Source organism: Vidua macroura, chromosome Z (assembly GCF_024509145.1).
Source record: "Vidua macroura isolate BioBank_ID:100142 chromosome Z, ASM2450914v1, whole genome shotgun sequence".
Classification (NCBI taxonomy): Eukaryota; Metazoa; Chordata; class Aves; order Passeriformes; family Viduidae; genus Vidua; species Vidua macroura.
In genome coordinates this window covers 43235989-43248651 of record NC_071611.1, presented here as the reverse complement: position 1 = coordinate 43248651, position 12663 = coordinate 43235989, and the positions used below count along the sequence as shown (strand labels likewise).

At 35.0% G+C, this 12663-nt stretch overlaps 1 protein-coding gene across 1 annotated transcript in view; it reads left to right on the top strand.

The window, feature by feature from the left end:
* The window catches only part of ADAMTS19 (ADAM metallopeptidase with thrombospondin type 1 motif 19), a 140255-nt gene extending 128001 nt beyond the window's left edge, over positions 1 to 12254 (top strand). Inside the window, exons 22-23 of the mRNA XM_054003270.1 lie at positions 9667 to 9844; positions 11795 to 12254. Coding sequence (XP_053859245.1) covers positions 9667 to 9844; positions 11795 to 11946 — 330 coding nt within the window. The 3' untranslated portion in view covers positions 11947 to 12254. The remainder of the gene's footprint in view (positions 1 to 9666; positions 9845 to 11794) is intronic.
* The last annotated feature ends 409 nt before the right edge of the window (positions 12255 to 12663 follow it).

Here is a 12663-nt window from a genome sequence, read left to right as displayed (position 1 = left end):
CACAGCCACAGATGGGAGACACTCTTGTGTCTCTGACACTACCTGACAGAGAAAGAAAAGGGTAACACTGATGCATTCAGCAATTGAACAAAATTGTTTCCAACTCTGATGATTTTAAAAAGTGGTTTCCAGGGAAGAAGGTTGAGATATCTTCTATATAGACACTAATCTGTAGTGAAAAGATAGATTTCTAAGTCACCTTCTTAAACTGAACAGTTAGAGAAAGTCTAGGAAATTCCAAAAGAAATGAGATCTGAAATATCCTTGAACAAGCTAGGGTTTTTTACTCCCTGGTAGTAAAAGTAAAATGATAAATATGTTGCCAAAATATATAATTGATAACATTATAAATAAGTTTGTTTTCTTTTACTTTTGCCCAGCAATATTTCAGAATCAAATATTGTTGCTATTAGTATGCAGCCATTGATTTTGAATCTTTAGGCAGCTCTATAAATTTTCTGTATGCTCCTTCCCACCAATACTCTGTGGTTCTACCATCAGACTGAAACCTTTGCTATAAGCAAAGCAGTGGGGCTGCTATTTCTTGTACCAGATGTTGGCACTCTTTGAAATTGATAAGTGTGATTGACTGGGTGTAGTGACCCCTCAGAAGGCCAGATGAAGGAGAAAAACTATGTCATGCACCACATGTCATATTACACAAATGCAGAAGTTACGGAGAGTAGCATTTGCAGCTTTCCATCACCTCCTTTACTGCTAATATCTTTCAAGTCATTATAGTACAGTCTCTACCCAAGCAGATACAAATTTCCAAACTTTTCTGCTTTTGAGTTTTACAGTGCTTGGCCATGCATTACTGCTGCAGGGGATTTACATATTCACACATGTGCATATAACATAGATAATACATGAAGGAAGCCATTATTGGGAATTGCTGAAGAGAAGTTTATCACATCCTTTATCTGCAATGTGCTTTCCCAGAAATGCCTGCTAGTTTTTGTTGAAGACACTGGGATCTTTGAACAGTGGATCTTCTGGAAGGCTGATGTGTATTTTCAGGAGATAGATAAGTGGTCTGGTGCTCAGACTTGGTGCATTAGGTATTCTTTTGCCTGGTGTATCTTCATATCTAAGGTCATCTCTCTGTTTCAAAATTTTTCCTCAGTATCTCTGACTCTGTCATCTGCTTACGCATAACTCTTACAGCTGATTCACTTAGGTTCTGTTAAAATTTATGTAATCCATTTTTTCTTGTGGGATCTAATTCTTGTTGGATTTTTTTTATTATTTCATGTTTCTGTTATCCTGTATTTCATGCAGCTAAAGAAAATACTGCCTCATGTATTCATTCTTGTGATAAACTTGATATTCTATGAAATTCTTATTTTATCTCAAAATATTTATTGTTTGGTTTTCATTATTTTATTTTAATCTATGGGGTTGTCAATTTTTTGCTGTTTTCTGGTAGTTTATGATAAGGCAAAGTATGAAAATACTTTAAAAATGTAAGAAATAACTGAATCTTGAAAAATTCTTTTGAAATAATTGGTTCTTGAGCACAGCAACAACAAAATGATAGAGTTTTCAGTTTTCAAAGCAGTAAGGAGAGCGGGCAACAGAACTGCCACCTTGTACTTCCAGAGGGCAGACTTTGGCATGTTTAGAAGACTGATTGACTGAGTCCCTTGAGATGCAATCCTGAATGGCAAAGGAGTCCAGGAAGGCTAAACACTCTTCAAGAAAGAAATCTTAAAGGTGCAAAAGTTGTATGTCCCCTTGTGCTGAAAGATGAGCTGACTGTCTTGTTTGATCAGAGAGCTTTGGCTGTAACTTGGGTAGAAAAAAAGAGTTTATGACCTTTGGAAGAAGGGGCAGACAATTCAGAAGCACTACAAGGATGTTGTTTAGCCTGGAGGAAAGGAGGCATAGGGTAGACCTTTTCTCTCTCTAAACTCCCACTGAGTTAGTAGTGGGGTGAGTTCAGTCTCCTCTCCCAGGTAACAAGTGATGGAATGAGTGGGAATGGCCTCAAGATGAGCCAGCAGAGGCTCAGATTGAATATTAAGGAAAAGTTCCTCAGCAAAAGGGTTATCAAGCATTAGAATAGACTGCCCAGGCAAATAGTGGAGTTGCCATTACTTAGGGACATGGTTCAGCTATGAACTTAGCAGTGCTGAGTTAATGATTTGCCTCAATGATCTTAAAGGTCTTTTCCAGCTTAACTGATTCTATGATTTTATTCTTGTATTTCAGTTAAATAAAAGTCCTGTGAGTTCAGTTTCCTTGTAAACTCATATGTTCTTTTATGTTTTGGTTTTTTAATATCTTTCATAGCCATTTAGGTGAGTCACCTGCTATTTCAGATCTTCATTATTTAAAATTTGGTAGCTACAGTGAGTGGAAGTAAAGTCATCATCAGAAAAGAACTCTTCAATTCATTCAACCTACTGGAAAAGCTTGAAAGTGCTACATATTTAAAGGCCAGTGCTTAGTTCTATGTTGTACGGAAGAGCTTTTTGACATATGTTTCTTTGATTTCTGAAAAGTAAATAGATGAAATAGAAATTTTAAAAAGAAAGTATTTTCTTCGAGGTTTCATTTTCCCTCATTTAAAATTTCCTTTGTGTCCTTAGTGGGTTCTGTGACCTGTCTTTTCATTAGAAATACTGTAATCCTTTAATTACTTCTTTGTTCTGTTGAGCTATGCTTTTCCATGCGAGGTTTTCTACTGAGCATCAGGCTAGCATTGTCGTGTATGGTAATATAATTATATACTCAAAGGCTAATATTTCAAGTTAATTTTAAGAGTTTGTTTTCATCATTCCAGAATAGCATACTCAACTAATTTAATCAGAAAGATAAAGGTAATTATATAATGAAATCTTAACTGTTTCCAGATTCTTGTTTGGATGTGTGATAGTCATAAGGAACGGACAGTCATCTCCTGCCAAAATACCATGCAATGATATCTCAGATATGAAAGTTTGTAATGTAATAATGTCTTGTTCATTACTATGCACTAGTGGCAGTAATATATCCATGTGTGAGTCAGCACAAGCAGGCATCTGGGACAACCACAAATCCACAGCTAAAATTTTTGTTTCCTCGCAAATAGGGCATCCCTGCAGCAGTGCCCAGGCAGAGGTGCACAAACAAGGCTAAAATTTATAAAATCCACCAGTGTTATAATATCAAATACTATTTAGCAGTGTGTCTAAAGACCTAAATAAGAATAAATAATAATTTCACATATATTTAAATTGCCTTAAAACTTGAATGTGTTTTTGTATTAAATATTGATCGATAGAAAGTATAACTACAAAATTTTAAATGGTGTGTACATACATCTGGAGCACATAGAGGAACTTGGCTTTCTAGATCTGTTATGGTATTACAGGATTTGTCCATGCTTTGATATAGGTCATTAATGATGAGAGAAAAATGCTGATACCTTCCATGATATCAAGGGGAAATATCAGGCTGTAGTAGAGTCTGAGAGTTTTTATGGGTTTGGACTCCAGGTTGTCTATAACAGAAAAAACTTCTGTCATTGGAATAATCCCAGCTTTTAAACCATTAAGTGGATGATTGTGTTTCATTAATTCACCCAAGAAAGAAATTGGGCAATGGAAACTGGGTTTCACATGGAGACAAAGAACTTTCCAGTTCCAAGCTGAGTCCAGAGAGCCCATTCAGATTCAAGTCTACCCAACCCCACTATTGATTCAGAGTAGACAGTCAATAATATTCTGAAGAATAGATACATATATACTGACCTAGAAAAAATAAATTTCCTTTTGTAATCCGCCCATAAACTTGCAGTTGTTTCTTGTCTTGATACCAAAGGCAATTTTGCCTCCCCTGCCAAACAACCAAATTGTTCTATATGGGGCCTTAAAAAGGATTCAGGGGGAAAAAAAAAAAAAGGTTCAAATTCTTGAGATGAGGTGATGAGGACTTCCTCTATGGGACCCCAATCTCTAGTTTATCAAGGGAACTGGAGCTCTGTCTGTCTTAATTTAAAATCTTATCTCTTTTTGAATCTTATATCTTCTTACCCTGGAAAGAAGAGCTATAGACAAAAAAAATGGAGGGGCAGTGGGCAGAAGAAGAAGAAGAAAAACAAGACTATAAAATAAAATAAACAGGCACAACTCAAACTTGCTAAACTTAGAAGAGACCAACAGCAGATACTTTTTTAGCTAAACTTAGCACAAGTTCTGAATTTTAAATTTGGCATACTGAGGTGTTGGGTGTGTCAGAAATGGGAGAGGCAGAAAGACGTTCCTGGAAATGATGCATGTGAGAACTCTGACTCCATCTTATGCTTGTATCCATCAGTCCCTCTTTTTGCTACACTATTCAGAAATGCTTTTATAACCAAAAAAAAAAAAAAAAAAAAAAAGAAAGACTTAAATGACTTAAATAAACTGCAGATTATTTGATTATTTGCTTGATTTAGGTAATCTTTAAGAATATTGCCAAACTCAGTACAAAGCCTTTGCTGAAAAAAAATGCACCACATTATCTACTGTCTGCCTTCAAATGCAAGCTTCATAAAAGACAAAACAGAAGAAGATTTTGCAAGCATGTTAGCAAATACGAATCCTGCTGCTAAAGTCTGATTGCTTGCTATTCTTGTTTCACACTCTCTTCATGAAAAAGGTCGAAACCACTTAAAAGCTGGAACTGATGATCCTATACATAAATGATTAGAAATGCTCTGCTAATAATTTCCAGTAAAACTCATCACTGAGTTTCCTTAGAGGCATGTCAGCCTGTTTTGAATGCTACTTAGACTTGTAAAACCTTTATTGAGCAGTCCACTTATTCTCAAAAATAAATTGTCCAAGTCAATTCTGTTAATACTGTTACAGATTGGCTTTTTCATTGTGGATTGTATCAGCCTCTTCAGTGATTGCCTGTTGTCTTGGCAAAAAGACACATTTTGACCATTACTGTCTGCCAGTGACAATTTTTCCCTTAATTTAGGAATTCCTACTTCTCATGAAGGCCAGCTGGAAGCAGCTAACACATTACAGCAACTTCCTCAGCTGTTGGCCTTGGGAATATGTATTCTCTCCAGAATATATATCTTTGGCAGGGAAAAGAAGGAAGGAATCTTGGGTAGTGGGTATGCATGCCAAGTGTAAGAATTGTTGTATTTAACACCTAGGTTTCTGTCCTTGAAATTATATCTAAAAGGAGTTCAAAAGTTGGACAAAATTCAAAGAGAGTGGTAAGATTTTTTTTAAGAAAAAAATTATTTTAAAAAAATAGCTGTTAACTATCTTTACACAGGATTTTTTTGTAATTTTTAACAAGAATGTTTTACATGTCTTGCTGCTTGGATGGTTTTACAGTACCTTTAGGACTATGTCCAAGATGCACAGATTAACAGCCATATAAAAAAACCCCTCTGGCTGTGTACTGGAACATTTAGTCTAAACCTACAAATATGGTTGTCCTACAGGAATTTTTTGCTAATCAGCTACATGGCCTTAAAGTGTAGGTCAAATGAATAGGGAGAAGTAAAATGTAATTAAACTCCACAAAAATAAAGTACTGCATGTTCAAGACTGACATGTGGGAGATAGAGTGGGTGGGAATAAGATTGATAGAAATATATTCTTCATTCACTAATAAAAAAAGCTGTGGGTTTAAATTAACCTGAAACCTGCTGAATTAATGAAAATGTTACATATTGGTTGGGAGTGGGCATTTTCTGTAAATCATATATATATATATATATATATATATATATATATATATATATACACACAAGCAGTTTTGACAGTTAAATTTATTTCTGATTAAATTTGCTGATTAATGTGTAAAACTGAAAATATTTTTTATTTCTTTGAAATTGAAAGCTTTGTTAGAATTTTAAACATGTGAAGTCCGGAAATATAGAGAACCTATACAGTTTCAAATACATTCCATAAACACTACCTAAAATGTGACAGCCGCGTATCCAGTGAAAGGTATTTACCTCTGACTGAATATTTGCAGTGAGACAAATCCAAAGGTGAGGCAGGTTTGGGAGGCAGTTTTGGAAGAGTCTGCTTCAGCTTGAATGTACACATGCGTATACAGTAAAATGAGTTTCAAAATGAGGGTCACAGCTGTTGCTCTTAAGGTGCATCTAGCTGATCTGCAGAACTTGAGGTGTCTCCTAATGAAGTCAGAACAAGTCCATATCTTTTCAGGATAAACAAGAAAAATACAAGTTACTTTTATTCTCCTATATTGAGTGTGTGCTCTCAGTTACAGTTGGCTGATGTGTTTGCAAGACAAACTCACATTTAAGACATAGACATCATGGACAAAGAAACCTCACTGTTTGTGTAGCTAGCAAGTGCACTGCTAAATGCCTGAAGCTTTCCCTATTTCATACTATTTTAAATATAAGCTAACATAGCCAGTAGCTAATATGAGCTTTTATGGTAAAAAGATTTTTTTTTTCTGGCTTCCAGTTGGTAGAATTTTTAATTTCAAAGTCAGACACCACTGCTGCTGCTGCTGCTAGGTGAACATAGAAGAGCACAGCATGCTTATCAGATCCCTCATTGATTTTAAAATCATAGGTGTTTGGAAAAATCTTGCTTTACTTGCATGTTGGGTTTAAAAGTTTTGGATTGCAAATCACTGAGGTAGCCCTGCTTCTTCCCAATGTTCTGCAAGCATCTTACAAGATTTAGTAAGTTCACATTTTTAAAAAAAATAAAAATAAATGCACTGTTAAAATTTAGTTTTCACATTTCTCTGAAAATAAAAGAACATAGAGCACAAATGTCTCTATTTCCTGCCTTGCCACATATGAACTGAGACATTTCATTTAATCATCCTTTGATGTCAGTTTCTAAAATTGTGATACTAATAAGTAGGTCAAGCAAGACTGAAATTAATTGTTTGCAGTATCTCTACATCTTGGGATGGAAAACTACATTGTATTGCTTCGTAACACTCTGGAATATCTCATCAAGGCCAGTGGAGGCTCAGTTATTTAAAGTATATTAATTCACCAGTTAAGATTTTAATGCCAAAATCTTACCAGATTCTCCATAGAAATTCAGACCTAAACACTGATTAGCTGAGAGATTTGTCTGTTTGTTGCTTGTTTTGTCAGTTGCAGTCACAATAAACTTTCAAGCCAGAGGTCATTTAATGTAGAGACGATGTGACTGCTGCCAGAGTGCTCTTCACAAGGGCACCTACCTATATGAATTGTTTGGCATTACCAATTAGCAGATAAACCATTGGAACCCATTTTGTTAGGAAAAGACTAATGTTTTTCAAATCCCATTCTCCCCTCCAGTATTCCAAGTGGCTGGATTGCACCTACTCACTCTAGAATGACCTAAGGGCAGAGAAACGAATTTTGGAGATCTTATGTACCAGGTCCTCCAGCCCATATCCTCCTTCTCTGCAGCTGACTGAAGGAATACCACACGCTCACACATACTCTAACTCTGGTTGATAAACATATAAATCATTGAAGGAAAAAAAAATGTAATACTGTGTGCAATATTACTCTAAATATTACTCTAAATGTTATCACCATGATAACATTTAAAGATTATGTTTCCTTATTAGAGATCTTCAACATATTAGCTTCATCATATAACCTTCTTTTTCCTTTTACTCTCACATTTGTTTTCTCTTTATGTTGTTATTTTAGTTTTGTCCCTTTTTTTCACCTTTTAAAATTTTGCTTTTCCATTGTCTCAATTTTAACTTCATTAAAATATTCAAAAATTAAATATCTCTGAAACTATGATGAGAGGAATTCAAAGAATGGCCAGAATTTTGGCAAAATTAAAATCTGTGTTCCATCTACTATTGGAGATAAAATTCATGTAGGTATATGTGTGTTTTTACATGTTGACCATGTGCATAATGTTGGCTATTATAGGAACTCAGATTATTTTTAGCTGCACAGAGAAAAGGCAGAGAATTCAAGAAAGGGAGTTCTCTTGAGAAACTTTTCTCATGCAATTGTACAGCAGCATACTAGATTTGATAGCATACTTTGAAAATAGTTCAGTACTAACTGATTTCCCTCCTATAAACCATATATTTGTTCATGTGCTAAACTGTGGTTGATACTGAGTAGACAAATGTGTATTCATAATTTATTATCTTTACATGCCTTGGCTCATGGAGGCTGTATCTGATTAATTCAGCAAGATGGAGTTCTGTATTGGCTCACTGAGAACAGGAGCAAAATCAAGTCCATTTGCTGCCTTTATAAAATGCCAGTGTTTGATTTCATGTGGTTACAAGTTCAGTCCCTTGTGAAAACATCCAAGTGTATATCCTAGTCTCTTGTACCTCTCTTGGAGTCTTATGGGTCCAAAAGACAGGAGTCTCCCTTCTCTTGATGCACATATTGCGGGCACAAGCCCTCTATTTCCCATTTAGCATGTGTAAATCAGTCTTCCAGGTTAAGTGTTTAAAATGTTACTTAAATGCACATAGATAACCAAACCAAAGAGTAAAAATTTCTTTAGTGTTTCATATAGTCAAAGTTTATTCATCCTTTGAAGAAAACTATACTTCTTCATCTCCATCTCGAGACAGGGTGGCGGGGAAACATTTTTTGTTATAGTACCTTCTCCTTGTCTTTCTTATTTCAATTTTTTTTTCAGCTGCTTTTTGAAGCCTCCCAAGGAAATATATTCTCAGTATTTATGTAATAAAAATTATTTAGAAAAACATTTTCAGGATTATGTGGCAAAATTTGCAGCCTGAGTTCTTACAGTATTCATTGCAAGAAACTGATTAATATTTGAAGGTGTCCTATACAGAAAATTTCTTTAAAACTTTGTGAAATTTCTGGGTACTTGAGTCAAAATCATTAGAGGCTAGGAGAAAATTCCAATATGTAATTTTTAATAGATTTGTAGTTAAAGAAATAGCATGTGTGTCAAATGGATAGAAAAGTAATTCATGTCCTATGAAATTTTGTTCACAAAAAATCAGAAAAGGCTAAACCATATTTTGGTTGGGGTTTTTTTTTGTTTGTTTAGAATAGGTTTTCTAAGCATCTGTGCAGCACTGTTCACGTTTTCACTCTAATATATTATGTTACTGTGATAGAAGTAAAATGTTTCCATTGTTACAGTGCTCAGTTGTTTTATTTTCTTATCTCATTGTCTGTGTCAACAAGATGTCAAGATTAATTAAAGGCCAGGCATCATGTCTCACACTGTGTGTTTTATTTGTGAGACACATGTGAAAACATGAAGATGTGATGCAAAGACAGGAGGCATAAAATATGCTCAGCAGAAAGAGCATTTTTGCTGTGGTTAATAAATGGCTTTATTAAAAATTCTTCTCCCTGTTAATATCTGTGAATGTCTCTACCATCACTTTAACCTCTAATAAGAGTAAATTTGTATGTAGATACAAGAGAGTAACCTTTGCTTCCTCCAGACACATTGCTGTATTTGAGTTTCATCACAGGCTCTAAAAAATGGACTTGGACAGCAATAGGATGCTGGAGTGAGTCCTCCAATTAATACTATTAATTAATTTGTGCTTTTAAAATTGATTTTCATTTAGCTAATGGAATAGAATTCAGAAATCTTGGAATGCTGACATCTGAAGAAGCAGCCACTCACTTCACATGGACTGGCATTTCATGTTCCTGATTACCGGCAAAAATAACTTTCCAATCAATGTGTCTTCTGTGTGTTCCAGTGCTCCGTCACATGTGGCAAAGGAATGCAATCTCGAGTCATCCAGTGCATGCACAAGATCACAGGAAGGCATGGCAATGAATGCTTTTCTTCAGAAAAGCCTGCAGCCTACAGACCCTGTCATCTCCATCCCTGCAATGAGAAAATTAATGTTAATACAATAACATCACCCAGGTTAGGTAAGCAGTCAAAGATGACAAATCTCTTTTCAGATATTTCTCTCCATACAGTTACGATGACCCCAGTTTAGAAACAGAAATCAGGAGGTACTCAGGAGATTTAAATTCTATGCAGAGACTAATCATTCTGCCTCAAGTTTTGAGTATGTACATCAGAGACTGTAACTAAGAATGGTGAAGGGTTTTGTTATCCAAGGAAGGACCTTATTATGAGACTGTATGATATTAAAGGAACAAAATGTCCCATATGAAAATAGATTTATATTAGAGACACTATAAACATATATGCTTTTATATATATTCACCCAATTTTATCACATCTTTCTACAGTAAAAAAATACCTTCTTTTCTGTTTAAAAATGTTGCAAACTGTGTTCTCTTGATATTTGTGAGATCAAGGAGGCCCTTATTTGTTCTTTAAATACAAACAGCTCTTTCCACTTGTCTTTAGTTCAAATTTACATCTATGCCTGATGTATTGGGATGTGTGAAGGAAAATTACTTTGAATGAAGAGATTTGCTGTACCTGGCAGAACTCAGGTCTCTTCTGTTCTTAAAGAAATTTTGTTATTATATAACTACAGAACTATTAATTCTGGTAGTTTTTATTTCCTAGTGCATTGTTGATGATGATTACCATTAGTTCCCCTAATCATTCACCTGCATCTTGAGGATGATGGGAATATTCAAAGGCTTGCTGTAAGACAGCACACCCTCTCCAGCTGATTTTCCAGAGCGCTTGTTAAGATAAACCCTCCTGTCCAATAGATTACTCCCGTGTGGAAAACAAGACTGGCATTTCAGACTGTATGCAATGCTTCTTTTAAGACAGTGAAGCATATTTCTCTTTTAGGTTTTTAACCTTTGAACATTTCTGCCCAGTAGTAATTGTTGCAATTTGCTGTTGCTTATGGTTCTCTCCTTGCTATTTCACTGTTTGAATGTTCCTCCCCTTTGTACTTTATCTTTCTTTGTTCAGCTGGTCTCTCAGAAGCAAGATGCGATCTCCCAATCATCGATGATTTTCCTCTGGTGAGGTTATATAAGAGTCTTTGTGTCACAGAGTCAAGTGAATTAGAAAGAGTCACACAAAAAATACAGTGTCAATTAAAATTTGACTTAATGTGAAGTGCAAAAAAAAGATAGGGCTATGTTGTCATGGCATGGATTATGTAGGACTGATATTAATAATCTACAAGTCAATGTCATCCAGCATGGAGTCAGAATCCAATCCAGTAGAAACTTTAACATCTCTGAAATACATAATGCAATGCTTCTCTTCAATATATTGATAATTTTGTCCTCCAGTTCTATTCATGTCATGCAGTAGAGATTTTTTGAACTGGGAGTAGGGCTAGTGAAGGCTGATGGGGATTGTGCCACCAACTCTGTTACAAATTTCTCTTCTGTTAGCAGAGGAGATTAACTCAAATCTGAGATTGACTTCTTTTTTCAGTGTTTGCAATGGGTTTTGGACAGTATCTTGTTCCTGTGCCATTTTTGACTGGGTTCCCATTTTAATTCCATGTACTACAGACTACATATGGAAGTACTTCGTTATACTTGATATATACAACTAAATGTGAAAAGTTCCAACTTCAGTAGCATGGTCCTTCTATGATAAGCTGTGTAAAGAGTCTTTCCTAAGTGAAACAAGGCAGAAAGATGAGCTCCACTTACTCATGAGAAGACAGCTTATGACATTAAACTAATTAAATTCGATGCAACTTAATCCAATTTGTAAATAAAGCTGGCCTTAAAATTTTTTGATGTTGAATATATTGACAACAGGAGGACAAGGGGAATTCCTTCTTTTGTTAAATATCTACATCTATAAACCTTTCTCTTTCCCAGATACACTTCTTATGTACTTATCTCTTTTAGTATGTGATTCTTCACTAGTAAAGGCAACAGTAATGTATATTTGATTTTGCTGTTGTTCTTTCACAGCTGCTTTGACATTCAAGTGCCTAGGAGACCAGTGGCCTGTGTACTGCAGAGTGATAAGAGAGAAGAACCTCTGTCAAGACATGAGGTGGTATCAGCGATGCTGTGAGACGTGCAGGGACTTTTATGCTCAAAAAATGCAACAAAAAAGCTGACCTCAGTCAGGCTGGCTGTCTCTCAGCTCTTTGCAATCTTACTATTTATAAACACACACACACACACACACACACACACAGGCTTTTTCAGACCAAATATTATCAGATTACATATAATTTAATCAAATTAATTTATTTTTGCCTGCCAGACATCATTAATGGTTTTGGTTAAACAGCCAACATTTTTTTATACATTATCAGAATTTTAAAAAAATAGTAACTAGTATTTTAAATGTTTATTTTCAGTAAGGCCATCTGTTGCAAAAAAAAAAAAAAAAGAACTCATGTTATCTTGAATTTATTTTAATTTAGCTGAATAGTTTTGTTGTATATGAAAATAAAGTTCTTTTTAATTTTATCATATTTTTGCATTTGGAGTCAGAATGAGCTTGTGTTTTTTGCAACAGATGTCAAAGTGAACAAGCTAACATTATTAAATAGGTTATTACAGAATGTATTGAGAAATTAGTTCATTTGGTTTAGAAACAAACTGAAGGGGATATTCTACTGTAACTTATACTATAAACAGGAAAATTAAAATAGCTAAGTAGAGATTTTGATCATTCTCATGGACACATACTTGAACACATGCATTAAATCAATGAAACACTGTAGAGATTTACACTGAATCACTGTTGCACTGTTTGAGGTAGTGTAGAGAAATGCAGTCCTAGAACTTGTACCATCCTATGAATCCACATCTGTAGTGTTTTAACA